This window comes from Simochromis diagramma, unplaced genomic scaffold (assembly GCF_900408965.1).
Source record: "Simochromis diagramma unplaced genomic scaffold, fSimDia1.1 OVJJ01000596.1, whole genome shotgun sequence".
NCBI lineage: Eukaryota > Metazoa > Chordata > Actinopteri > Cichliformes > Cichlidae > Simochromis > Simochromis diagramma.
In genome coordinates, this window is record NW_024387245.1 from 14,853,843 (window position 1) to 14,881,774 (window position 27,932).

At 40.5% G+C, this 27,932-nt stretch overlaps 1 protein-coding gene and 1 long non-coding RNA gene across 3 annotated transcripts in view; one reads left to right on the forward strand and one right to left on the reverse strand.

The window, feature by feature from the left end:
• LOC120714343 overlaps positions 1-27,932 on the forward strand; it is an 873,031-nt gene that overhangs the window by 47,009 nt on the left and 798,090 nt on the right. The gene's annotated exons all lie outside the window — the stretch shown is intronic.
• On the reverse strand, positions 5,848-27,859 carry npdc1a (neural proliferation, differentiation and control, 1a). Of its 2 annotated transcripts, none has more exons than XM_040000492.1 (8): positions 27,543-27,859; positions 9,047-9,163; positions 8,531-8,746; positions 8,034-8,100; positions 7,508-7,589; positions 7,283-7,362; positions 7,044-7,143; positions 5,848-6,941 (listed from the first exon to the last, which is right to left on the reverse strand). In XM_040000492.1, exons 1-8 carry the CDS (start codon positions 27,652-27,654, stop codon positions 6,870-6,872), a joined length of 846 nt encoding a protein of 281 aa, XP_039856426.1. In that variant the 5' UTR covers positions 27,655-27,859; the 3' UTR covers positions 5,848-6,869. The 2 variants fall into 2 exon arrangements, with proteins under 2 accessions (XP_039856426.1, XP_039856425.1); XM_040000491.1 differs by lacking the exon at positions 27,543-27,859 and adding an exon at positions 16,774-27,536.

Genomic DNA, 27,932 nt, shown 5'->3' on the forward strand with positions numbered 1-27,932 from the left:
TAAAACATAGAGCACCTCAAACTCATGTCATTATATTCTTGGTGGTTCATGTGGTCTAGTTTAAGACGTTCTTGCAAACAAACAGAATTTCTTCTTTTGGAACTTCTGAAATTAGCTCATCACACTACATTATAACCAGCAGATGAGCACTTAACACACTTTCGGAGAGAAGTCAGTGGAGTAAAGGACATCAAATACCAGCTATACAAGCATTGTTCTGGGTACATGGACTTGGGGGAATAATTGTTATGCAAAAGACAAACACAGCAAGAGAGATAGGCTGGGCTAGAAAGAGAGAGAAAGGGACAAGAGAGCGCAGAGCTCTCAGGGTGCCCAAAGAAAAGGAGTGTTGGTGGTGTTGGGGGCAAGAGGGGGTGGAGGGTTTAGTGTTGAATGGCTCAGTACAGTGAGGAGGAGATGTGTGAGAAGAGTATCCAAGGATTTAGCTGAACCCCACCCACCCCCACCTCCCAAATGTCTCAGATCTTGCCTTTAGTTCTCTTCAAGAGCTCTCTTCAAGACTCATCAGAGCCCTTCAGCACAATCAGAGGAGGGGAGAAAGTAAGAGATAAAAGAAAGCCTGCTGATAGGGTGGCAACGTGAATGTGTTGCACATCTCAACTGATCAAATCTGTAAAAGAAACACCTCCAACTTGAGTTTCATGACCCTTACTTGTGAAAGTAAATGTACTTGCTTTTTTTCTGGTCATGTCTTCCTTTTCTATTTGCAGATGCATGATGTGTAAAATGACTCACTTAACAGTAAACATGCACTTCTGGGAAGATCTTTGTGTAATTCCTGCAAGTAAGAAAGAACTTAAAAAATGTAATGAGTGTACCTACAATCTTATATTCAATCTGAGGGACTGCTTTCAGATTGTTGCTGATTTAATTGGTAGGATTCCTAAAATCCACCCTTCCTGTTGAGCAGCACTATCACTATCATCTCACAAACAAGTTTGATGGCATTTTGATTTCCCCCCTAACAGCCCTGCCGTTAACACCCATGTTCACACACCTCCACCCACTCAAGGTTTCATCCGAGGGCTGATGGCAGCCTTCTTCTCGCTGTCCACCAGCGAGCACAAAGAGGTTTACTGGCATTTGCATACATCTCAATGGAGGCAGAAGACTTGACACATCCCCTCCCGAGCACACACGGAAATTCAACCACATACACAAAACCCACAAACCTTTCTCTCCTACCACACACACACTCACTCACACACATACACACTTTATGGGCGTAGTCAAGGTAAAACAAGGTCAGACAGGATCACTCAGGACTGAGGCAGAGTGACAGCACTACATGCGTCATACTGCCAGGTTAAAGGAGAATGTATCTGTGATTGTTTAAACTGAGTCCTTCTCTATTCAGTCTGTTATTTTATTGTTATTTCTCCATATTTATGTCAACTATGGGTTAGTTGTTGTATCAGCAGGGAATATTTAGATGTCTTGTGGCATTTCATGAATATTTAGGATGAAAAATAAAGTTGGCTTTCAGTATTGTTTGATTGCACAGACTTTCATTTTTAAAATCTTTGAGTGTCCCAGAAGGTGGTAACATAGATCAACATCCATTTTTATATACATTTTATCTAAGAGCGCAGTCAAAATGCCAATTTCTGTTATACTAAGTCATCACAGAAAAAAAAATGTGTTGTTGTATTTTCTATGATTTGATGTTTCGTTGACTTGCTCCAGTCAAACTCAAAAACAAATCCTTAGTCTTAAGTAATGGACAAAAGAAGAAGACCCATATTTGATCAACATCTGGATAACTTTCTTTAAAACTGCAAAATAATGCACTGGCTTTGGTAGAACATATAACTATGAAGCTTTAACTTAGTACACCTACTATGATTCTGACAAGGGGCCACTGTTGCATCTTTTTCCTAAATTTCCTGTAATTTCTTTACTAAAAACACCCAAAAGAAGCTTTACCTGTGAAAATACATAATACTGTAGAAAAGTCGTGAGCCACACCTTATTTATTTTGCTTGAAAATTAGAAATCTGTCGATTGATTAATTGAAACATGCAAGGATAATCGGGAAAATAAGGAAAGAAAGAAAACTTTATTGATCCCCGTGGGGAAATTCCTCTCTGCATTTAACCCATTCACTCAGTGAAGCAGTGGGCAGCCATTGGGCGCCCGGGGAGCAGTGTGTGGGGAGGGTACCTTGCTCAGGGGTACCTCAGGGTAGCTGTTCAGGGGAATCGAATCCCCGACCTGCCGATCGTGGGGCCACCACTCTACCTACTGAGCTATCCTTGCGTTCTATTTGAACAAGTTTGAAAGGTAATATTTAAGATAAGATAAGATAAGATAAGACTTTATTGATCCCACAACGGGGAAATTTTTGCGTCACCTCAGCTCAGGTACAGATATCAGAAGGAAATACAAAAATACAAATAAGTACAATCAGTGAAAAAAGTAAGATAATACATTATATACAATGGTAGCATACACAGTATGTGATTATGGATATATGGTTGGAAATATGGAAGACATAAACTATACAGCTTGACATAACTATTGTACCACTACTATTCCTAAGTATAGACATGTACACACACATGTACACACTAAATATACATATGTATACATATACATACATATATACCTGCACATGTCCATACACATGGAAGGACCATTATGCATGAAGTGGTGACCGTGGATGTTCACAGTGTCCAGTGACTTATGACATCGTGATTGAGGAGTTATAGAGTCTAACTGCTGTTGGGATGAATGATCTGCGAAAGCGACCTTCCTGCAGCGAGAGTGTTTCAGTCTCTGACTAAAGGAGCTGCTCAGCCCACTCACATACTCATGCAGTGGGTGATGTGGGTTGTTCATGATGGATGTCAGCTTTACTAACATCCTCCTCTCGCCAACCACCTCCACAGACTCCAGGGGACATCCCAGCACGGAGCTAGACCTCCGCACCAGTTTGTCAATCCTGCTCCTGTCCCTGTCCGTGCATCCACTCCCCCAGCAGGCCACTGCATAGAAAAGGGCAGATGCTACCACAGTGTCATAGAATGTCCTTAACAGAGTCCTGCAGACTCCGAAGGACCTCAGTCTCCTCAGCAGGTGGAGTCAACTCTGGCCCTTCTTATACAGAAGTACGTGAAGTCTATGATCATCTCCTTTGTCTTGCCGACGTTGAATAGGAGTAGGTTGGTCTCACACCAGCCAACAAAGCCACTGATGACCCCCCTGTATTCCTGATCATTCCCGTCTGATATGCATCCAATGATGGCTGTATCATCTGAGAACTTCTGTAGATGGCAATCGTCCGAATTATAACAGAAGTCTGAAGTGTAAAGGCTGAACAGGAAAGGTGAGAGAACCATGCCCTGTGGTGCCCCCGTGCTGCAGATTACCACCTCGGACACACATTTGGTATGAACACCTTCATTGTTCAACACAGCCTGAACTCTTTTAGGGAAATGTTCTTATAATTTCTTTAAAGAGACTTCAGGAATAGTTCTCCAGGCTTCCTGAAGGACATTCACAACTCAAGTGGTGTGTTTGGGATCACTGTTGCGCTGAAAAAATGAGAGTATTTCCCCATACCTATCAGATGCTTTCTAGATAGAATTACATGGTGCATGGACTTCAGCTCTGCCTTCAACACCATCCTTCCAGACCATCTCCAAGGCAAGCTTTCCCAGATGAATGTGCCTGATCCCATCTGCCGGTGGATCACTGACTTCCTGACGGACAGGAAGCAGCATGTGAGGCTGGGAAAGAACGTCTCGGACTCCCGGACCATCAGCACCGGCTCCCCTCAGGGCTGTGTTCTTTCTCCTCTGCTCTTCTCCCTGTACACTAACTGCTGCACCTCCACCCACCAGTCTGTCAAGCTAATCAAGTTTGCAGATGACACCACCGTTATTGGGCTCATCTCGGACGGGGATGAGTCTGCCTACAGGAGGGAGGTTGAACGTCTGGTGTCCTGGTGCAGCCACAACAACCTGGTGCTGAATGCCCAGAAGACAGTGGAGATTGTTGTGGACTTCAGGAAGCACACAGCCCCACTCCCCCCCATCATCCTGACTGACACCCCCATCACCTCTGTGGACTCATTCCGCTTCCTGGGTACCACCATCACCCAGGACCTGAAGTGGGAGCCCACCATCACCTCCGTCATCAAGAAAGCCCAGCAGAGGATGTACTTCCTGAGGCAGCTGAAGAAATTCAACCTGCCAACACGGACGATGATGCAATTCTACACCACAATCATCGAGTCCATCCTCACCTCCTCCATCACCGTGTGGTACGCTGGAGCTACTATCAGGGACAAACAGAGACTGCAGCGTGTTGTGCGCTCTGCTGAGAAGGTGATTGGCTGCAGACTCCCATCTCTGCAGGACCTGTACACCTCCAGGACACTGCGGCGTGCAGCTCGGATCTCAGCTGACCCTTCTCACCCTGGATACAGTCTGTTTGACCTGCTCCCCTCAGACAGGAGGCTCCGGTCCATTCGCACCAGAACCTCTCACCATAAGAACAGTTTCTTCCCCTCTGCTGTTGGACACATGAACAATAACCGTATGACTGTTCCCACCACTAACACATGACCCTACGCTGTGTTCACTGCATCATTCCATGTTTGGCACTGATCACCACCTGCACTCATGTATATATCTATCTACTTAGCACTTTTAATTCTTATTCTTATTTTTATTTTCATGTCTATTTAAGCTTAATTTATGACAGTATGTTTGCACTGAAGCACCGCAGCAATTTCCTAATGTTGTAAACCTGCTCAACATTTGGCAATAAAACCCTTTCTGATTCTGATGGATCAAAGTCTGATCAGCCCCACAGACCCAAACCATGATAGAGTCTCCGTGTTTCACAGATGGATGTAGACACTCACCGTCTCCTGATATCATCTGTAAATATTGATGAATGAAACCAATTTTTAAATTTGGATTCATCACTCCACGAAAACCTGTTACTGCTGATTTTCAGTCAGGTTCTTGTGCAGCTTTTCACACCTTAGCCCTTTTTTTTTTTCATGTTTTCTCCCTTCCTGAACACGACAGGAAGGTTAACAATAGCTTGTTGACAGACACTCTTCCACTGACACCATTTCTGATGAGGCTCTGGTGAACAGTGGATCCAATAAAGGGACAGAGGCACCTCTCAGATCCTGTGTCAGGATTTTTTCCTCTTTAAGGATTTTTAAATTCTGTTCATCTGCTGTACATAGCTTTTTTAGACCTGACACAAGTTTTCACAGCCCTCATTAGTACCTGGGCCTCTTCCTGGCTCAGGAACTGCTGGCAGTCCTCACCGAAGCTTTCCCCAGCTTGCAGTCTCCCATTACATCTGCCATTTTCTTTCAATGAAAACTGTCAAAACTAATTGAGAATGTCATCTATTCCTTCATTTGTCCAATTTCTTCAAATTATTTAAGGAAACACTGCACACCATGCACATATGTGCCAAGTACGTGCTAAAAACTCTTTCGGAATCACCTAATTGGGGCTAAAATGCTATTTTATGCCTGTCACACTGCATTGTTGTTGATCGTTTTCTGGAAATTTAAGTAAAGAAATGGTAAAAAAATGTGTTTTAGGGGCAGGGGTCTAATAATAAAGTCTCTAAATAGACTATTTTAAATGTTTTGTTTTCCTAAGTTCTCTGTTATGTGTAGACTGATGCTTCAATTATTCATCATTCCTCTGAAAATGGTCAGAAATGTCTTCAGAAAGAATGCAATAAAGTCCAGGTCTATGGAAGCAAATTACTGAGGGGTGGCACAAATTTCTGCACAGTATTGTATTACCAAATGTTATCCACAGAAATAAAAGGCTAAACAACGTCCATGTTGCATGTGGTAAAAAGTTTTAATTCCAGTAGTTAGTCTGCATGTACAAATATCTATAAAAAGTGAACACTATCACTCTTTGTATGTACAATTTGCAGCATGAGGTTAACTTGGGACTGCTAAGAGGCAAGAAAGACGATACAAGACAGAGATTATTACCACCTACACGTCTATCACAACAGCCTGTCTCCAAAATTTCATTCAAGTGCTTGGAAGTCACTTTTACTGTACATTTGTCCTGCAGCAATAGGATGCATACATACATACAGGAGGCAGAAAATTCATTGCAGCATTGCCATGTTTCAAACACTATACAATCAAACCATGCAAAATACATCACTGAGTACTTCATTTTCATTTCTATTCAATATATCTATAGTCTTAAAAATCTTCATGTGCAGCTTATGTGGATAAAAAAAAAAAAAAACAAAACAAAAACAAAAAAAAACAAAACTCAACAACACTAATATTTTTAATGTTAAACCTTGTGTTTTGTTGGGGAGTTTTTCCTGGGTATCTGTTCAGGCTGTCGACTGTTAGGACGTTTTCAGCTTATTTATTTGTATCTGCATGGTACACTTTTTAGCTATTGTATCATATTCTTTGGAAACAGCTGCAGAATTTTAGGAAAATAACAAAGGTTGAGGAAGAAATCTTAACTTAGAGTTTGACATTTAGGTAGGACAAACACCTAGCGGGGTATGCAAACTTACATTAAAAGACAAAGTGGCTTCGAAACAGACACAGAAATAAATTAACAAGGAAACCACCACACATTTGTAGTATTAAAAGCCGTGCTGGGGGAGATAGAGTAAAGGGTGAACAGGAAAAAGTCAGTTTTATCACATCATCTTCTACCAGAATCCTTCATTTCGATGCATGCAGTGGGAAATTGCGAGGCATCTTCCAGAAAAATGGCTTGTATGCCTGTGTGTGTGTGTGTGTGTGTGTGTGTGTGTGTGTGTGTGTGTGTGTGTGTGTGTGTGTGTGTGCGCGCGCACTGTAAAGTGCTCAGCATTCATTTTGCATTCCCCTGATAAGGTACAGCTGAATCATCAAACAGAGGGTTCTTCACCTCCATCTCTCCAGTCTGTTGAGAGAGCGCAGAAAATGAGCAGCCAGTCATAAAACATTAGGAATGATCAGTGCTGTAAATATGTGTATGCGCGACTTTATGCATGCGTTTACTCACTGGTGCAAGTCCGGGACACTCGTATACTGTGAAGTCACCTCCCACCTCTTCCTCATCTGATGTGCCCTCAGTTTCACTGACTTTCTGTTCTGGCTTGTGACTAAAAAAACGAATCGACACTTGAGTTAATGTGGAGGTGATGGGGTCAAAGGGCACAGGGAAAGGATGTGGTTTAAAGTCTATAAAAAGGCACAAAGGTGTTGCAAAAAGAGAGAAAGACAAAATAGCAAATAACTTACTTTCCCATTGAGAGCATCTGCTGTTTTTGATGTTGATAGTGAAACATTTGAGCACTTTGGGCCAGAGTCTTATCTCCCATCTGTGGAGCAAACAAAAGCAGGAAGTGTGGATCACACATTTGAAGACAGAAGCCTCAGCTCACAAACCTTGTGGTTAAAGCAGAAGAAGAAGTGAGAAACAGAACTAATAATACCCGTTAGGCAAAGTTCGAGATGGGCGCTTACCGAAGTACCACTGGCAGATACACCCGCCCCTCCAAAAGCAGGGTAGTCTACCTTCTCGGCAAGATGTGATTCTTTTTGAAACCTGTGGGCATCATCAGCTTCCTTTAATACTTGAGGGGGTTTTCCACTTAAAAACAATCTCAAACACAAGCTCGGAGCTTATGGTGACAGCAGATTTAAGCAGGTTCTGATCTCACGGCCACGTCAAAGAGTTTCTGAATGTTCTTGCACAGCATGTGTCTTTATAATTTTAAGTTATTAAATGCATAAAACCAAACAGGACTAAACATTTCATAGATTATACTGCATGTAACTGTGTAAACTATTAGTTCTTTTTGACTTCAAAATGTAAAATAAATGACATTTTCTTTTAATATAAATTAACTAACTGCTGTATTGTTGCAAACACACTAGATTTGGCTTTGTGTTGCACTCACTTCATTTCAAATGAGAATTTCATATTCTGGTAAACTTTATTCAGCGGCTTTCTCTTGCATTACTTCAGATTTTCGGTATTCACACTTACTTGATGTAGCAGACAGTAGCCAGGATCACTGCCACCGTTCCCACCACCACACACACAGAGATGATAACTGCAAATTGATACAAAGAAAGAGGTAAACAGAGGGGAACAGAGCCTGTTAGGGGCAAATAACGAGTAAGTGAGTGAGAGACTGATAACCACTGTGCTAGGCATTTATGATGGCTAATTTAATTACCGGTTAGCTAATTCGCTCAGTATAATTGGACATCAAAATGATGCGCAACATTGACAACAGTGATAAGATCTTCTAAGGCAAACTTAGAGCTAGGAGGCAACAAACTGCTTGATAAGAAATAAGACAAGGCCCAATTTTTATCTGGTTACACCCTAATGTTGCACCAGAAACCTGAATTTCCTGCTAACAGAGAAAAAGTGTTTTTTCCCTTTGTGGGTACACAGAGAAGCCTCTTGAAGCCTCTCGCTGCAAACATCAGGCCCCTTGGCACTGTTGTGTACCGAGTACATGAATTTATACTCACTAATAATTACGGTGTCTGCCATGGGTGCTGGCACAGGTATAGGCCCAGCGCGGCCCTCCACATCAGCGGTCCAGGGTTGTGGTGTTGCTGCATTAGAAGATGGAGCTGCAGTGGAGATATTCAGGCTTTCACTTAACATTATTCCCTGTATCTTCTTTTTGTGTTTGGAGGCATCCGTCTTGCTGTTTTTTCTATCTGTTCCAGAAATAATGGCGACTGGAAAGAGAGAGTAGGAAGCAAAAACAGCAACAGAGTCACAATCACAGGTTACAAGTAAAAGGAAGGAAAAGCATTATCTGATCAGTCAAAGTGCTTCACAGATGACTGTTATGCAATAATCAGACAGCTGAAATGTAACATGTAGCATAACATAATAAAAGAAACACTTCAATGGGACACAAAACACTCTATGAGCTTTAAAAAAACCAAAAAAACCAATAATACTCAAGCCTCTATCTCAAATGGAGAATAATGTGTGATTACCACTTCTATACGATTCTGCTGCATTTTTCTTACCTGGATGTTTGGATTGCTTTCTTGTTGTTTGTTGCTTCATCTCCAACACTTCCTGTCTCTCAATGATGGAGTGAAGGAAGTCAATTTCTTCATCCAGGTCATAGGCTTTAACCTTATCTAAAGATGAGAAAAGATTCAGACGTTTTACTGAGAGAATTAATGAATTAAACCACCGATTATAAAAAGCAGTAACAATCGCAGTGAAATCCAAAGCCTTTAACAATGAACTCATTCATATAGCATACAAATTGGATAGTAACCACAGACTAATTTTACAGTGGCTTGCAGAAGTGTTCGGCCCCCTTGAATTTTCCCACATTTTGTCACATTACAGCCACAAACATGAATCAATTTTATTGGAATTCCACATGAAAGACCAACACAAAGTGGTGTATACGTGAGAAGTGGAACGAAAATCATACATGATTCCAAACATTTTTTACAAATAAATAACTGAAGAGTGGGGTGTGGTAATTATTCAGCCCCTTGAGTCAATACTTTGTTGAGTCTGGGTGCCTGCCTGCAGCCCAGACCTATCACCACCTGAAACATTTAGCACAGAATCAGAATTGCATTTATTGGCCAAGTATATGCGCAAACACATACAAGGATTTGGTTCTGATCGATGGTGTCTCTCAAGCACAACAATGTTAGCAACACAATATATGAGCAACAAAGAGTGTACATAAAGAGCAGTTGCAGTCTGGCAGTGTGAAGCAATGTGACAGTTCAACTATATACTATATAATGAAATGAAAAACAGCAGCTAGAATCTCATACGAGACACAACTGGGACAACATTACTCTCTTTGTCCAGCTGGTCTTCTCAGTTCCCAGATGTTTACACACTGTTGTGTCAGAGAGTTTGCTAGACAGTGGTCCTTTCCCATCTTATTGTAGAGACGTGTTAATGTACATTTTACACGTCTTCTATGTTCTATTGTGAATAAAATCTGGGTGTATGTAAAATCTGATTCTGATTCTGAAATTCTGATTTCTGTATGAGACTTGCACATCATTGCATTGCGTTTTCATTTAAGTTTTGCAGAACGTTACTTGCATCAAGGCTTCCTCTCCTTCAACCGACTGACTATTTGGGTTTCTTCTCTCTTTGTTTTTGTCATCTCTTTTCCGAAAGGTCTCAGAAACACAACTTTAAAGTTAATCCAGTTTAGTGACTGAAGGTGACAGGTGACTATTGTTGTAACCAGGGGAGGGACAAGCACGGAGCGTTTGCATATGGTTGAGGAATGTATGCATAGATTTGCATGTGTTTTGACTCTCAAGTGACAAACAGTGAGCATGCTCGTGCCTTCTTTTCTCCGGGGGACTGATTAAAAAGGATACAATGCTAAACTGTTGTTAACAGCCCTTTAGGCCAGACAATGAGCCACATTCCTACAGGACAGCCAAAGGCTCCAGGGCGACCGGGGCCGAGAGCGTGTGTGTGGCCACAGGAGGAAGCACCGCAGGGGGGCAGGAGCAATCAGCCAAACCCTGGCTTCACTGGGATCCAGTTGCTGCCTTCACAATAGACCCCACAGCTCACTGCTAATGGCGATAATCAAAGAGTTGTTTCCCTCTGTAAAGCTTATCTGCTATATATCAAATGCTATAATTTGATATTATTGCTGTTTGCATATAATCCTAGTGAGACAAGAAGCTTCGAGTAAAATAAAGAATCAAAATTCTTTTGATTCTTTAACTACATGAACGATAATACATTATATCACCATTCAACATTATTCCCATGAGATTCTTGTTATAAATAAAATTTATTTGATAGAGATGATGCTCTTTAAATTACAGCCAATTTCAATTTACAACTTTTTTCCTAGTTGAGTGTTTAAATACACAAAAATGTTTTACAGTATTCAATTACATAAAACTACAACATTATAGAGATAAATGACTACAATCAATACATATTTCTCAGGATCAGAACAGAAATATAATGAAATGCAAATAAAAAGACACATTAAGTAGAATACTCTTTCCTAAAATCTTTATTGTGAAAGATTTAATACTTAATAGTATTTTAAGAGAAAATTAATGAATCACTCAAAGCGTTTGAGAGATTCTGATTTTTAAAGGTTGTGTCAATGATGACAATGAAGAGCCTTTTTTATCCATTCATCCTGTCTGATCCTTGAAGAATACCCATTTTATTTTTCAGCACAGGTTACTTTTCTCAGTCAACCCCTCACACAATCAACATCCTGAACAAATATTTAGCATAGTGTGCATTTTAAAAACTCCCAAGGAAAAAAAAAAAAAAGGCATGGAGAGCACCACTCAATCCAACTAAACGAATGCGTTATTACGCCAGCACTACATTAATGATTACAGTGTCACTTTCACTCCAGAAGGCTGGCCATCTGGCCAAGCTAATGCGTATGATATGACATGCCAGCACTTTCACTGAGTGCTTTGTTACTGTGTCACCCCCCCTCGCCCCTCCAATCACACACACCACCACAAAAACACTACCACACACACATACAAACACACACATACACCATTGGCTATTTAGTGCACTCCATAGCAGGTGTCTGTGGAGGCGGGACGTACCATCTGTACCCTGCAGGTGGATAAGAGCACCAACTGTGCCTCTGTGGTCGGCAGGAGCGTGTGGAGATGTGGGTTTAAATTCTAGTGAAACACACAAGAGTTAGAGCCTGGCTGGTGGTGTCACAAATGTGTGGTGTTACTAAAAAATCTGCAGCTGATATGTAAAAAAAAAAGTAAATAAATAAATAAATAACAGTATTATATTTAGAAAAATCCCTCAGCATCCCACCGAGGCTAAGGTTGATCATTCACCCAACAAAAGTGGTGACTGTAAAATGTGGGTGGATTGTCACTCACCAAGTATGGACACCTCTCCTTCTGAAAGAGAGTTTCGCCACCGGCCTGATAATGACCCATAACCTCTTGCGAACACCCAGGGGGCAGTTGGGTACAACAAACAAACACTAAACATCTCAACAGGCAATATGGGTCACACACACATGTGCTCTTTTCTTTTCCCACTTAAAAACCATTCACATTTCTTCCTCCCACCCAAGAAAATCACACATGTACACACAGACATGCACACTTACTTCCTCCTTTCCGTAAATGACTGACTTATCGGATTAGTCGCCTTGTTTGCAGGTTCTTGATTAATTCTACAGAAATGTCAAAAATACTATGACACAATTACACAATTCAGACCAAAAATGGAACAAAACAAAACGAGGACGAAGCTCTCAAAAAAGTAAATATTTATATTGACTATATCACTGCTCCTTTATAAATTACAAGCTATAAAGCGATTAAACCTAGTTTTATGTCAGCATGCTTAGAAGCAGCAGGACAAGAAGTAACTGAGCTCTGGCCTGTTAACGTATAATCGGTGTGTCCTGCTGCCACCTAGTGTGTAGTTGAATTAATGGCGGTAGACAAGATGGAGACTAAGCGTCAATTCAGGGTTTTTGCAGCACAGTACTTTTTTTTTGGCGCGACCTCAAGAAGTTTAAGCCAAAAAACAAGGAGAAACCTGCCAGCATTGTAATATTATTTTTAACCTGACCATTTTTTTTTTTAAACTGGTCTTCATAATCATCAATCATAATAGACACACTTACTGCCTTTACTATCTGGAGGTGGCTCACACTTACATTCACTCCCAAATGTTTCATTCTGAGCCAGGAGTAAAACTAACAGTTGAAAATATTCTCAGATTTTCTAAAGATCTGTGACTAAACAGTGCTGGTCATGGCTCTGAGATCAGTACATGCTCTTTTCAGTGGGTTTGGAAAAAAGGTCAAGAAGACAATTAAGCCAGAGGAAAGAAACCAAAAAAAGGTCACAGTTTAATCAGAATCTTGTATTTACTTTATAAGGTGGTGTGTGGAGGGACTGGTGCGTAGTTAAAATGCCATTCTGCCACTTCATCTCTCAAGTTGGTTCCTGTGTACTTTATAATTGTAGCACCGAGCCATTATCCACCTGCTATAAAAGTTAGTCGCAGCTGAGTGCACGCTTTTAGGTCAGTGTGAAACCTAACCAGCAGAATTTCTATCACAAATAAAGAGCCGCACCTGTTTTTCCATGCATACTTACACAAAATGACGACGCCTACTAATATAAAGAGAAAATAAAAGTCTAAGAAGCTGGCAATAAATCACGCAGAATGCGCTGGTCTTTTCTCTGATCAAGTCTTAGAAAGGCGATTTTTAGAGGTCAGTCAGTTATTAAAATCTGCAAATATTCATATTGATACTGTTATGTAAAATAACTACACAAAGCAGCAAACCCAGCATAGCAACAGTAGCTCTAAAAATGAAAATTAAATTTCAGGTATATAATAGACAACAGAGCCAAATTTATTTGATTTCTATCAACTTCTGTTTCCTGATTTTCAAATGTCAAAAAAACAACAAAAACAACAAAAATAACAAAAAACAACAGCTGTAATATTTGCTGAGGGCAAATGTTCTGATGGTAAAACTGATAAAAATTAATCACGTACACTGATAAAATGAGTCATGCTTCTTTCTCTGGTACATTCACTACATGTACAAAGTACTGGGCCACAGTCCCACCTAGCCATGCAGTCTGCCTTTACAAACATCTGCAAAAGAATGGGTCATTCTACAGAGCTCAGTGATTCAAGTGTGGTACTGTATTAGTATGCTACTGCTACTGCAAGAAGTCAATTTTTGGTAAATTTCTTCCTTCCTAGGTATTCCACCATCCGCTGTAAGTCGGATTAATGCAAAGTGGAAGCATTTAGGAATCAGAGTAGAAGTAATACCAAGGTGACCCAGTACTTTTTGACCACTTAGTGTTGAGCATCATACACATCATTGATGATTTACAGGCTGTAAAACGTGTTACATGGGAGTTATTTTACTTTAAGTTTTACAAAAGTAGAACAGCAGGAGTGGTATAAATGGCGGGATTGATTAACTATGATAAATCTGTATATGAATAACATTGACAAAAAAAAGAGCATCAAATTAGCTCACTATGTTTTTACACACCACGCTGCATTTAATCATTAGCTCTTATGAATCTATGCTCTCCTCCACCATGTCTCTTTTGTCCCGTCTTCCTCCCCTCACCTCAAGCCAGTCGCGGCTGATTGCTGTCCCTCCCTGAGCCTGGGTCTGCCAAAGGTTTCTTCCTGTTAAAAGGAACTTTTTCCCTTCTCCTTATAGCAAAATGCGTGCTCAAAGGGATTTCTCTGTATTATTGTAGGATCTTACCTTAGAATTTAAAGCACCTTAAGGTGAGCTGTTGCTTTAATTTGGCGCTTTATACATAAACAAAACGGAATTAAACTGAATTTCAGATGGTGATCATATTTTTTCTTATTTTTAATACAGTGTGCCTTGTTAACATTTCGTCGAGTCACAGAAAAGAAGAAAAAAAAACCCAACAAGAACAACAAAAACGAGCTCATTTGTAAACAAACTGAAATAATGGAAATTTGGGTTACAATTTTTCTAGCCTCATCTTACAAAAGTATATGGCTGCAGGATATTTGCAACTGTCAGCATGTCATGGCCTTTTTGTTATTGACGGCTTGGTTTTATGTTGCATTATACAAGTCAGTATAAGCATGTGTACCTAACGGGGGGGCAGTCTCACATAGTTCCATGTAGATATAAAAGGCAAAAAATCCTCCTGAAGAACAAAAGGAGTAAAACACCCATTAAAGGTGTTTTACTCCTTTTGTAAAGCGATTGCTGTTCCTTTAGCATATACAGTTTCACAGCAAGCATGCAATCAGGTGACACAGCTTTCAGTCATACTGTGTGTTGACAAATGGCAGTGCACACCTCTATGTCAAACACAGGCTGGCCCAACAATAAACAATAAAAAAAAATTTTTAAAAAAAAAGTGCTGCTTGCCTCGCTTGCTCCACTTCCAGTGCTTGCTTACAAATAACTTTGAACAGGAGAAACTCGACAGTCGACTGTCACCATAGAGGCGAACAGTCACACAACAGAATTTTGATCTAAAAATGTAGGTAATCACTCCTTTAGTTGGAACAATAGGAATGACCTCAGAAGTGCAATATGCAGGACGTAATATAGCAGAGGTAGCCACAGCCCCGTGCAAAGAAAATACACCAAAAACCTACAGACTGTATGAATGAATCTGTGACAGTTCCTTTTGTGTGTGTTTGAGGGTATGTGCATTTGAATGTAAAAATGAGAGAGAGACTCATGTGGATCAGTGTATTCTGCAGTCTCTCGGGGGTTTATGTAACCACTTTAGGAAGCTTAGAGACCTACGATGTACTAGATTCACAGCACCACATACGTAAACATCACAGAGACACAAAAGCAGAAATGCCACCCAACATTAAAGTAACTATACTAACCGATTGCATCTTATCATCCCAGCGGACAGTTAATAATCCTCTCTCCTTCTGCATGATGTGACCTTTTATCCGCTGACACTTATCTCCCCCTCTTGTTTACCTCGCTCTCTGATGCTGCTGAGAATAATTTGAGCCAAGTTCGCACTGGATCCTCTCCTGCTGCAAATCTATATAAATTATTAATCCTTAAAAAGCCACATGTGGCCCACCAGCTGACATAAACACACACACGGTTCAAACACGCAGACATTCACGCTCCTGAACACAAGATGCTGCCTTTTCTCTGTCCAACGTCTGTTGTGAAACGTGGAGTGCGTGTCAGCAGTGTAATGCCACGTCATGAAAATCTGAAAAATAGCATTTATTTCTGCAGCTTGGCTCTTTCACTGAGAGATATTGGATTCAGTGATGGAGATGAAGGTTAACAGAGACGGAGAGAGAGAAAGGCATGTCATCTGAGTGATTAAGGCCGCCAGTGCGGGGGCACTGCACGTGTGTGTGCGTGTTAGATGTAGCAGGGGCAGGGACGGATTACAATACAGAGAGAATCAGCCTACGCCATAGTTGCCAGAGGCATTGGAGGAAGAAGAGGGGGGTGAGTGAGGACCACAATAAGATGCCCTGACAAAGAATCACACCATTAGGATAAGACAATAGCACGTTTGCCTGTTTATTATCAGAGAGAAGCCATTTGAACCTCACACAGGTAACCAAACTTCAGAGTGTTATTACAATACGCTCAAAGAACTAGTCCAAAATTCTCAGTTTATTCTTGTCAAGCTGATATATATATATATATTTTTTTTTTAATCTCAGTTTTAACTCTGCGAATCCAAAGACTGGAGAGTGACGTGCATGGCAAACAGTCACAGAATTCAAATGTTCCTAATTATTAGCTGCCCTTTCACGTCAACGATTAATGATTTTGTCAGTAAAAATTATATACGTTTTTAAACTAGCTGATCATTTCCATCCCGTGCACTGGTTTTATCCTGGTGCTCCAGTTTTTCCCACAGTTGAAAAACATGCTGACAGGCTTAATGAATTAAAGACACTCACACAGTTTATTTCAACAGTTTTACTTCCTAGTGGTTAAAAAAAAAAAAAGGTTGGAAATGTTTGAAGATAACCAAACAAAATTACAGTTGTTCAGTAGAAGAAAAAGACTCGTGAGATTATCGTGTGGTGGATAATATCTAACAACACCACATTACTTCTGTCTTAGTTAAGTCTTTAAAATCAAGTGCTAGTTTGAGCTGTAATGTCCTCACAGGAACTGAGGAGTTTGTGAGCATAGTAAGTGCAGAGCCGTGTGAGAGCACGCTTATCTTCCCCCCCCCCCACATACCATAACGCACGCAGCGTCCTTCCTCATTCTCCTGCAGAGGAGATCGGCAGGGACCACAATCTGAAGAACCACGCTTGCAGGAGTCGCGCCCCTGTTTAGCACAGGCTGAGCGACACCCGTGGGCTGCATGAGAGGGAGTGAAAATAAGTCTCATCAGCACCGCAGTCACACTGATGTGATGCAGAAACGATGCTTTTAACGTGGCGGTGAAATAGCTGTCTTCACGTTGAACGAATAAGAAATGCTTCACCTTTACTGTCAGTCCTTTTATTAGTGTCTCTGTTTAGAAATAAAAGACCTGCTGCGGAACACAGTGTCTGCTGATGTCAGAGTTACATCACAGCTTCACAGAGATTTGGAAAATTGTTTTAAGAGTTCAATGTAACCTCTTAGGTTTAATATTGTCAGTAAGAGAGCCACACTTTTTATAGCTATCTGGATTTTATAACGCGGTGAGCCCCACCTGTTTGGCCGTCGATATCTGGTTAATCACTGCCGGTTTCACAGAGCTGCATCTGGATATATACACAAACAGCATGACAGACACACAAAAGAGGGAGTGGGTCACAGAACCACAGCAGGTGTGTTGGTGGCAGAGGGCAAGTGGAGCTCTGGTATGTTATCAGAGTGGATAATGAGCCCAGCAGTGCTGCACAGCTAAAGGTGAACAGCACAGCGGGCAGTGGTGCCGGCTTAATGAACACGAGGAGACTCCAGTATTTCCAAAGAATAACAGGTCAGGGCTGGTTAAGTATACAGTGTAATATACGACTACTGTAAAAACCTGGCTCAAGCTAGTGAGGCTGCCACAGCAGGGACTGAGTTTAGGCTCCTAGGAAAAGTGTGAAGGTGCAGCATTGTAGAGCAGGGGTGTCAAACATTAGGCTCAGGGGCCTTTCATTTACTGCAGCAGCATTTCTTCATCATGTGGAAAAACTGACACATACTGTTGAGAGTGCGCTGACAAAATAGGGAGTTTCAGTGGCCCACTTAAGATCAAAGTGAGCTACATGTGGCCCATTATGTAAAATCAGTTTGAAATCCCTGCTGTAGAGGAAGGGATATGCTTACTCATAATGTACGGAAGAAAGGAAAAGAGTGCACTTAAAGAAAATTTCATCTTGATTATCTTGTTTTCTTAACAGCTGTAACCCAAATTTGTATCTGAAAATAAAATTTGATTACCAAAAACATCACAAAACATCAAATATTTAAGAAGTTAAATATGACATATAAAGTTAAACTTGTTTACCACCATAAAAACACTCAGAAAACCACTGGCGTAAAAGCGAGATCACAAACTTGCAATGTTTTGTTTGCCGCTCATTTCCAAACTGTTACTGCTGATCTGTTCAATTCATTTCTCCTCGTCATGTGGATATAACCCAAACGTTTTTTGGTCCATCTTTGTTAAATTCATCACATTTTCAAGGCAAAATTTATGAAGTGATTTAAAAGATTTTAAGTGAATTAGATGATTCATTCTTTGAATAATAAACGTTTTGTTTTTTGTTTTTTTTTTTTAAACAGACTTACAGTGAAAGTCTTTACTCAATGAAAATCTGACACTCTCAACAGCAGCACATACACATAACACATTTAACAAGGTTACACACTGCCACGACTTTGCAATCGTCAGATGGGCACACATCCACATCTTCTTATGTCACTGACTGGCCTGGCCAGTCAGTGACATAAGGGCGAATGTGTAATCTGAGAACACTATTTGACAGACAATATCTGGAGATAATGGAAACCATGGGCTTATTTTTGTGAACCATTGGTGGCTGACAAAAAGAAAATGGTTTATTAATCATCTATTAGCGGGAAAAGCAAATATTTAATTATGATTTGCTTTAGAGTAGCGCGCAGGTAGAAATCTCCCTGAGCATCCTCGATTCAAAGTCACACTCTGTTCTCTCCAGTTTGCACTGAAAAGCAGCAGCTCTGTCACCTCCATCTTTCACCACCTGCTTAGTTATTCCACAGCACTGTGAGTGTAGCATGCTCATGCACCAAATTCCCCTCATTTCTAATTACAAGATTAGAAGTTCTCTCTGTTGCTTCTTTCCACTTCCTTCAATCTATAACCTTACAGGGAAAAAAGCATCACTAGAAAGAGCTTACTCTGTCCTTGTCCTTTTATGCAACTGCAAAAACTTACTTAACTGACTGAGTACAGCTCATTGCTGGGTATGTGTCTGCTGTAAGACCATGCAAATGCACTTAATTCAGAATTCGCCAAAATTTAGATCGACTTTCTTTTTTTTCCTCCATGTGAAAACAACACTGGTAGCTCCTATTCTTACTCCCAAAAACAAGCACAGAGCCGGTTTTGGTTTAAGAATGCATTCCTCTTCTAAACAGCCTTTCAAGCTTATCTGTCCTCTCTCATTCTCTCTCCCAACAATCATCAGTCAGTTTTCTTTTTCCCCCTCCACCAATTGTTTATTTATTTAACACCTCTTTGATCACAAGCCATTCAGGCCCAGATTAGGTGTTGACGAATGCACTCATGTCACAGATCAAACAAGCTGTTCTCATCTGTAAATGTGAGTTAATCAGTCCACTACTTTGGTCCCGAGGTGCTTTGGTTGCCAGTGGATGAAGCCTAATGCTGTGGTTCTCAATGTAACAGCACAGGACAGCAGTGCTCTAAAATTTTGCCATATGCTCAGAAATGTTATAGCTGCTTGCGGCAATAAAATAAATAAAGGCAAACCGTAGTCATCACCATGTGGCACAAATCATTATCAGGCAACTTAAGAAATGATGATGATTTTATACCTTTAGACTTAAAGAAAAATGTAATTTTTGCCTCCATCGTGCAGTAAATACTGACGATGAAGTGAAAGAGGTTACGATTTCTACTGAGTCACTCCAGAGTCTCTGGGTTTTTTTAAGGAGTCAAGTTTTAAGCTCCAAATTTGTTTCTTGGACTCTAGTAGAGTAGCTTTGCATGATTTACTTTCAAAATTATCCTTATTTATCTTACACTGCCTCCTTGACAAGTCATTTTAGCTCCTTGTCCTTTTTTTCTCTTTATGTCAGATTTCTTCCACTTTTAGTCCAAACGCCAGTTAGCAGGGGCTTGTGTGGACCAGAGTTGACCATATAAGGATATGTGCTCTCATGACATCATACAGAGCCATGGGTACAAAAAACCCATAGTGTAAACTAAACATTTGTAACAGAAATTACTTATACTGGCCTTAGCATATGAAACACTGTAACCATTAAACACAGAAAAGCTCACATCCCTGTAATGTTCAAACAAAATTACACAAGACAATTCTTCATTTGTTTGTCATATAAATTTTACAAATGTCAACAAAAGATAAGAACAATTTCATTCCTGTCAAAGTTAGAGATCGGGAATTTTTTTCTTTATTTTTAGCATCCTGATTATAATAAGACTGCTAGAATTTCAGCACTTCATCTGTTATTCATCATGTGGGAAGTTAATGTGCTGAAACCTACTGCAGTCACATGAGCGAGGAAAATTATTCACCTCACGCACAAGCAGCCATACATACACAAACCCACTCTCCGTGCTCATTATGAATGTGTGAGGCTGACAACGGAGCGAAAATGATGGTGAGAGGTGCAGCAGTCAAACAGAAACTGCATGCATTACCATTTTCTAGCATAAAAAGGTTTATACAATAATTAATCTGCAGTAGTAGGCCTTTGGTTCTCCAGAAAGCCAAACCACAAATGCATATGATGATACTTTTCTAAACACACCTGAACAACATGGCCCTGAGTGCTTAATCCACTGCATTATGAGAAATAGCTGAGTAAATACATGCAGTGGGCATTAGTTGAAGTGTACCGAATTTGCCTAATGCTGAACATATGTTATTAAGTCAGCAGAGATGTGTCCCAATTTGCTTCTGTTCAGTCTACAGGCATCGGTTTTCCTCGCGTATGTTCTGAGCTGTCAAGGCCACCATAAATGAACAAACAAAGATGCTCAACAACATGACAATCGTATGACCAAGCTGCTCAAATCTGTTTGCGGCCGTGACAAAAGGAGTCATCGAAGTGAACGTCAAACAGGCAAAGAGGTGGCCTTGCGTCCACATGCCTCCCACACAGTGTTGATGCTAATTAGGAAGCTTAGTTAAGATGACAAAGGAAGAGGAATATAAAACAAGACAGAACAAGAGATGGAGAATGGATACACATTAATAATATAGATACACATTTGAAAAAGCAGATTTTCTGCACTAGATAAGGATGTTTAGTCTCAGCTAAGACAGAGGAGGTGTGAAAAAAAAAAAACATTATGCAACTCAGGGACTCAGAAGTCCTTGGAACAAGTGAAAAATGACTTTACTAACCATCTGCTGCTGCTGTTGCCAGGCTGTGTGCTAAGCAGCAGCTTTGCCAGCAAGAAATGAGAGGCAAGCAGAGGCATTCTCACACAGCCTGGTACACACCTACACTCCCAGACCAACACTAAGACACATGCACACAAAAAATCTTTGATTTTTTTTTTCGCTAACTTTTGTCACATTACTGTGTACACATTTAAGCTGTTCTACAAATACAGTAAAATAAACCACACAGCCATGTGTGTGAATGTAAGCGAGTTAGAGGAAGCAGGAAATGGGTATGCCAGGAGGACCATACACTCCCATTGTGTTCATTTCCTGACCCTTTGATAGCAGACAGGAAGCAGCCCAACAGTCCAAATCAAGTGAAAACATTAAAGAGGTCTGTGCACAGCTCCTCACTTGATATAGTCCCCATGGATAGTAGATTTGACTCGATTTGAGTGTTTTTATGCTTGCATATGCGGCTTTTTGGAATTCTGTTTATCCACTATGCTCTAACAAATGCCAACAACATGTTTGTAGTGGTTTGTTTTCCCTGGCATCTGCTGGAAAAAGACCTGCTAATGTAGGCTACCATGGAAGTGGATTACAGCAGAATAATGTAACACGAGCCAATATGCTGGTCAAGTCATTATAAAGAGCCTCAGAACAAGGATGGCTGTCAAGACCTCATTCTGAAGGAAGTGAAATGGGAAAATCATGCTAAGAGAGAACAGAACATAAGCCAGCCAACATCCAAGGAAGAACTTTGGATGATAAAGTTGGGCATATCAAATATTGACTTTCTAGCTTGTTAGAATTCTGCAAATTTGGTCTTTGCCTTATCTACTGCATTTCCATTTATGCATGCACGTCTCAACAAATCCAAACACCTACTTTCCATTTTCTTCGCAAAATATAAAGAAATTAGCTAGAAAAAAAAAACCAAACACATTAGGACATTTTATACAGCTGGGATAATTTCCCTTTTCTGCAGTTAAATGGTTATAAGGTCGAAGAAAAACAGACTCAACAGAAGTTTTTACCCACAGGCTGTCAAACATGCCCTACCTCCACCCTGATTGGAGGATAACTGTACTGCCAACACTCATGGACATTACACCTCATATATAAACCAGATTTCTATTTATACTTCAAAGCAACCAACATCCCTACCTCTTTAAACTGTATTTATTATAACCTTATTTAGTATAGTTGCAACAGCACCCCCCTACTCAATGTGCAATATCACTGATCACACTGCACCTCTCAATGCACCTGCTCCTCAGATGGCATGTATGTATATATATATGTAAGCGTGTATGTGGAAATATGTGTGTGTATGTATGTACGCATGCACACATGTATATATACACATATATGTATGTTTGTATGGGTGTATCCATCTGTTTGCAGGTGTATGTATAACTGTAAATGTAAATTTGTCTGTGATTGTGTAAATACTTATGCTATTGTGTACTTCACACACATGGAGAAATGCCAAACAGCCTTTCATTGTTCTTGTAACAGTGACAATAAAAGCTATTCTATTCTATTATTTAAAACCACTTCTGATTGGACATAGAGGCAGTTTGACAAGTGGCATCAACGTATAGGTTTCAGAGTCAGCTTTATTTATCGCAAAGACAGAAAAAGTGGACATATTAACTGTTCTGTAATCCCCAACCCACTTGCCTCATTTCTCAGAAAACCATGCCAAAAACCCTGAAGCCAAAATATAGAGCTGTAAGCGGCTATAAATGGCTGAGGTTGTGAAAACTGTCTACATTATCATTTTCAGTAGCGTAGGTGTTAGTTTCCCTCGGTGATCTGGTACGATGACTCACCTAAAATTAGGGTGGAAAATGGAGCATGACTTTACACCTGCTAGTCATGCGAGCAAAAGCTCAAACAGACATGCAGAAACACAGGCAGTCGTGCTCAAAAGACAGAGGCAGGAAATACACTGGTAGCTTAAGGCAAATTACATTTTTTTAATTTATTTTTTTTACATGATGGAAAAATGAGGTCGAACAAGGTTTTGTTTTATACTACTGCCAATCAGGCCCATACCTCGTCTGGCTTATCACTCCCAGTCTGCCATTTATATTTCTGTTCCAGTAACTTCTGTCATTTTAGACAATGATGAGTCTAACCCATTACACGGGAGACAATTACTATGTCATTATCATTAGAGTGAAGCAAAGCAGCACATCCCACAGCGAACAGAACAGAGGTTAAAGTGATTAAAACAACGGCGGCGTGTAGGCAGCAAATGAAAGCTCCTTTATTTTGTCATTTTTTCCCCATTTTATTTTTTCATGGTCATCTTGTTTGTTTGCTCCTGGCACGATCAGATGTTGCAGTACAATATTTCAATTATCCATCCTACGATATTCATTTAGTGAGTCTTATAAAATATTATATATTAGATTGACTAGTGTAAATAATATCGATCGATAGATTGATAGAGGCAGGCATTCCTTCCAACTATATGCACAACGGAAAGAGTGCAGTGAAACTCATGCATGAGGTATTGCTAGTAGTTGTATTTAAAATCAGGCTAAACCGATGCAGACATTCTTGTTAAGGATGTGGCTACACGCAAATGCAAACCTGCTGACAGAGAAAATTTGGTGCTCTGAATTTTCACCTTTTACTACACAGCAGTAATCAAAAGAAAGAAGTGCAGAGAAACTAATTGAAGGTAAAATTCTGCTGAGTCCGGTTTGATCAAACGTAATTGTGGCTTACAGCGCGAGTGAAATGAGTCAGCAAAATACACAGCCGACTTGGGGGGTGTCACACCGAGATATCACTGAAAACGATCATCTGGTTAGGGGGAAAGCACTGAGGTCACTGCAGCTCCCACATATTAAGACGATGCTTTCGAGTAAAAGTTGTCAACGTAACATCTGGGGCTCCGTGCAGCTGTCTGTCTTGGTTGTTCAAAAGTTCATCTGACTGTAGTAAAAGGCTTTTAGCTTATATGTTAGGACCAAACTGGACTGTACTGGAGTGAACTGGAGCAGAGTGAATGAATGGGTGTTGAGAAAAAGAAAGAAACAAGCACACAGAGTCCTTCATTTCTTGAAAAGATAGCTCTAGATGCTCTGTAAGTTAATTTTGGCCCTTTAATTTCCCAGAGAGGTCTGCTAGTCCACAGAATGCTCTCAAATACGAGGGGGAGTGGGAGCTTTAACGAAGCCACTGCAGCAAAACCTTGGCTGGTCACTTATTTTTCCAGACAAAGACCTCAGTGAGATAGATCAATATTATTGGTAAGTGTTTCCTGGCCACTGGGTAATTTCAATAATCTTCCCTTTCTCTACCGAGTGACGTCTAATCCCACCAATGACTGCACAAACCACATAACAGGTTCATATGAAACCAGAACGAGCACTTTTTTTTTTTTTTTTTTTTTTAATCTCTGATCTGCATTTTGTCCTAGAAACAGAGTTCATAAAGACTCCAATTAAAAAATATATAAAAATAAATCACGGTATCTGTGCAAATCGGTGTATGAATTTGGTCATTTTGCTCAGCAGATGCTGAGTAGCCTAAAATAACTACTATTTCCTTACTGTTTACTGTTTTGAACAGAAATCCCCTTGCAAGCCCTAGTTAATCCACTTGTCTTGTTCCTCATTCCAGACAGATTTTTAGAGCTCATGTTTCCTGAAGTCTGCTCAGCAGTGTCACTGACTGTACAGGTGATAGACCGCTTCAGTTATGTCATTTCTAAAAGAGCAGTTTTGTTTTTAAACCCAAAGGAAAACACAAATGTCTTTACACACATAGCAGGTCTTTAACCGTATCCACATGTGAACATACTGTATGTAAGCTTTACCTCGTAAGAATATACAGTGATACCAGCCAGTGTATATTAACCCAGTGAGAGTTGTTTAATGTCCTGTGTTTTTGGTTTTTTAAATCAAAAGACAACAGATGAGTATTGTTGCTGTGCGTGTTTAAAGGAGAGAGCGTGTGACAGCGAAGATATAGATCCTAATCCTAGTGGCAGAAACAGCCGGAGGCAGAGGCTTTCTGAATACTAATCACTCCAACTCTATGTGGGTTTAATGAATGACAAACTTGGCATTTAAGTGTGGCAGCACAATAATGACCAGACTCATTCTGAATATTGAGAAGTGGAGATGATGCTTCTAATATGAAATACTAAAATTAGACAAACAAAGCTTTTTTTTTTTCTGAGTGAAAAAAGGTGACTCTCCTGGCGTTGCTAATATAGTACACACCCTTGAGCCTGAATTACACAACAACCTCTGCGTGCTAAATGTATTCTGTATCTTGGCCACCAGGATAGACATACTTTATGTTATCAATTGGTTAAATTGAGGTTTTGGATTAGTTCCATCCCAAAAAACCCCAGTGTTCAGTGAAAGCTCTATGGCTTACTTAAGCACGATGATGATGTGTCAGTGCCTCCTGAATAAACCACCTGATTACATTGGCCCATTCCCAGTCTCTACGTCTACAGTCTTTTAAGGGCATTTCTCCGCAACAACAGCGACGGCTTTGGCCTTTCCCGTCATCAAAATGTTAAGTCCGCTTTCCATAAGTCTTCTCTTCATGCACAAGAAAGATCATTTTACTTCACAGTTTTAGCTTTCTGATGTCAAACACATGTCTTTCAAGGGAAGCTAGTAAGCGTATAAACTATCACTGAAAGAGCAACCAAACCTAATCTTATAGCTCAATAGAAACCTGAGAACTTAAAAAAATATTCCATCCTAAAGAAAGTAAAGAACTGGTCTCAACATATTCAGCGACCACTTCTTTAAATTTTTGACATTCAAGCAGCAGTTTCTCAAATGGCCTTGGCTACCAGGAAAGCACAAGACAGAGCAAATTCACACCATTTGGAGCCCAGGGGATGTCAGTGAAGTCTGCAAGGGTTTACTGCTTATTTACATAATTTACATCTATTCCAGGAATATAAAGAATTGGATATATTCACATTACTATGGGGCATGTTATCGGCAAGAATCTGTTGACACGTATAATGATACAGGGTTGTGAATCAGTATATTGCAATGTGTATTCCATTAATTCAGTGGCATTAAAAAAGTAAACTTTTCAAAGAAATGGGACCTAACAGGACACGGGGCAACACAAATGAACCACTGGCTGCTACAAATCTGTTAAGTAAACTATGATTTACACGTAGATGAATCAACACAGTGTTCTAAAGCTTACTATTGTACTCAGCTGTATTTTCTTATACCCAAAATCCTGCCTTGACTTGTAACAATATTAGTCTTTTGCTAGAAATTAGTCAGAAGTAGCCACAGAGTGGCAGAAACGACCTGGCTACTGTTATTGGTCCTTTTTTGTGGCAGTCATCATTAAGGTGCAATTCCATCTTTCTTGGGATGTCAATCAAATAGCCATTGGCACTGGATTATTGACAGCAATTCCAGAAATTCCATGAATATCACGATTACTGTTAGTACCGATGTATCACAGCATCCCTTTCTGCTGTGACTGAAAACCAAGAATTTGTACTGCGTTTCGTTTAAAGCTTTCATTTCTCCAAGCCGTCGTACATCAGTCAAAGTCCATTCACACTGCATATGCAATACAAGCTTCAAATGTAAACACTACGCACATTTCATTTGTCACAAAGCACATCAGAGCACACGCCTTGAACAACCACTTTAAATTGAAAACAGGCTTCTTCTTTTTTCCACATTCATTCTTATAGAAATCTAAAAATATACGTTAACATCAACAAATTCATACTGGTTTGGGTCAATAGAGGCAGTCAATGTTGAGTATAGTGTGTGTGTGCGTGTGTTGATGGGTGCATGCCTTTAATAAAAGATAAAGATTACATGAGTCCAGCTGTTGGTTCTCCCACGGGTTTTCTGCATTAATGGCTGAGAAGCAGATTATCGCCCCTGCACATATTAACAGCAACCATCTCTGTGTGGTAAAACATTAGACACACACACACACACATATAAACCTGCAGCCTGGTAGTTCCCACATACTTAAAAAATTGCCCACTTGGTTTACACATCACTTCATTTGTCTTACATTTTTATAGGGTTATTGTGACATTAACAAAGGTGCAATTGTCAGCACAGAACGAAACAGCCTGAGTAACCTGACAAGGAAGGAAATTTGAATTTTTTGGCCTTTGTCTTTCTATTGTGCTCTTGTCACTCATTCAGATTCACACGCACTTGCTTAACCTGCCCTCAGCAGCAAGACACATACACAACCAAACGAACACCATAACCAACAATTAAAGTGTGAACAAATCACACTTGTATAGTTGCACATCTCTTCCCCGCGTTAATAACAAAAGCTCTTTGGTGACACATGTCCTACTAGCGTTAATTGGAGCGACAGACACTCGCGCTACAGCTGAAAACAAGCTCAGGCCACGGATGTTAAGGTGTCCCGTTGGGGATTTACCTGGCAGTCTAGCGCTGACGGGGATGACACAGAGGAGGACCGCGGAGAGCAGCGGCAGCAGCAGCGAGGCCCGGCGCCTGCGCCCGCACCACGGGCTGGAGAACAGCAGCATCCTTGGGTCTTTTCGGGGACGTTGAACCGCGGACGGGGTTTGTTGTCATTCCCCCATCACTTCTTCTTCTTCTTCTTTTTTAAGGTTTTTGTTCTCTGATGCAGGAGAGCTTCAGCGCAATGAGCCCACAGCGATAAGCCGAGCACGTCGCACCGAAGTGCAGTCACACACACACTGCGCACCGTAATCCTTACAGTGCTAAAGATAGCGGAGCTTCGGGCAGGGGAGGGTAGGTGTTTGACGTGCTGCCTTCAGGGCCTTCTCGGAAACTTACAGAT

Excerpts from the sequence above, each read along its gene's own strand:
- npdc1a (XM_040000491.1), bottom strand. The coding sequence starts at position 16,927 with ATGAGACTTATTTTCACTCCCTCTCATGCAGCCCACGGGTGTCGCTCA. Across the intron at positions 7,144-7,282 it reads CAGATGCTCTCAATGGGAAA|TCACAAGCCAGAACAGAAAG; the intron begins GTAAGTTATTTG and ends TCGTTTTTTTAG. Across the intron at positions 6,942-7,043 it reads AGTGTCCCGGACTTGCACCA|ACTGGAGAGATGGAGGTGAA; the intron begins GTGAGTAAACGC and ends CTCTCTCAACAG.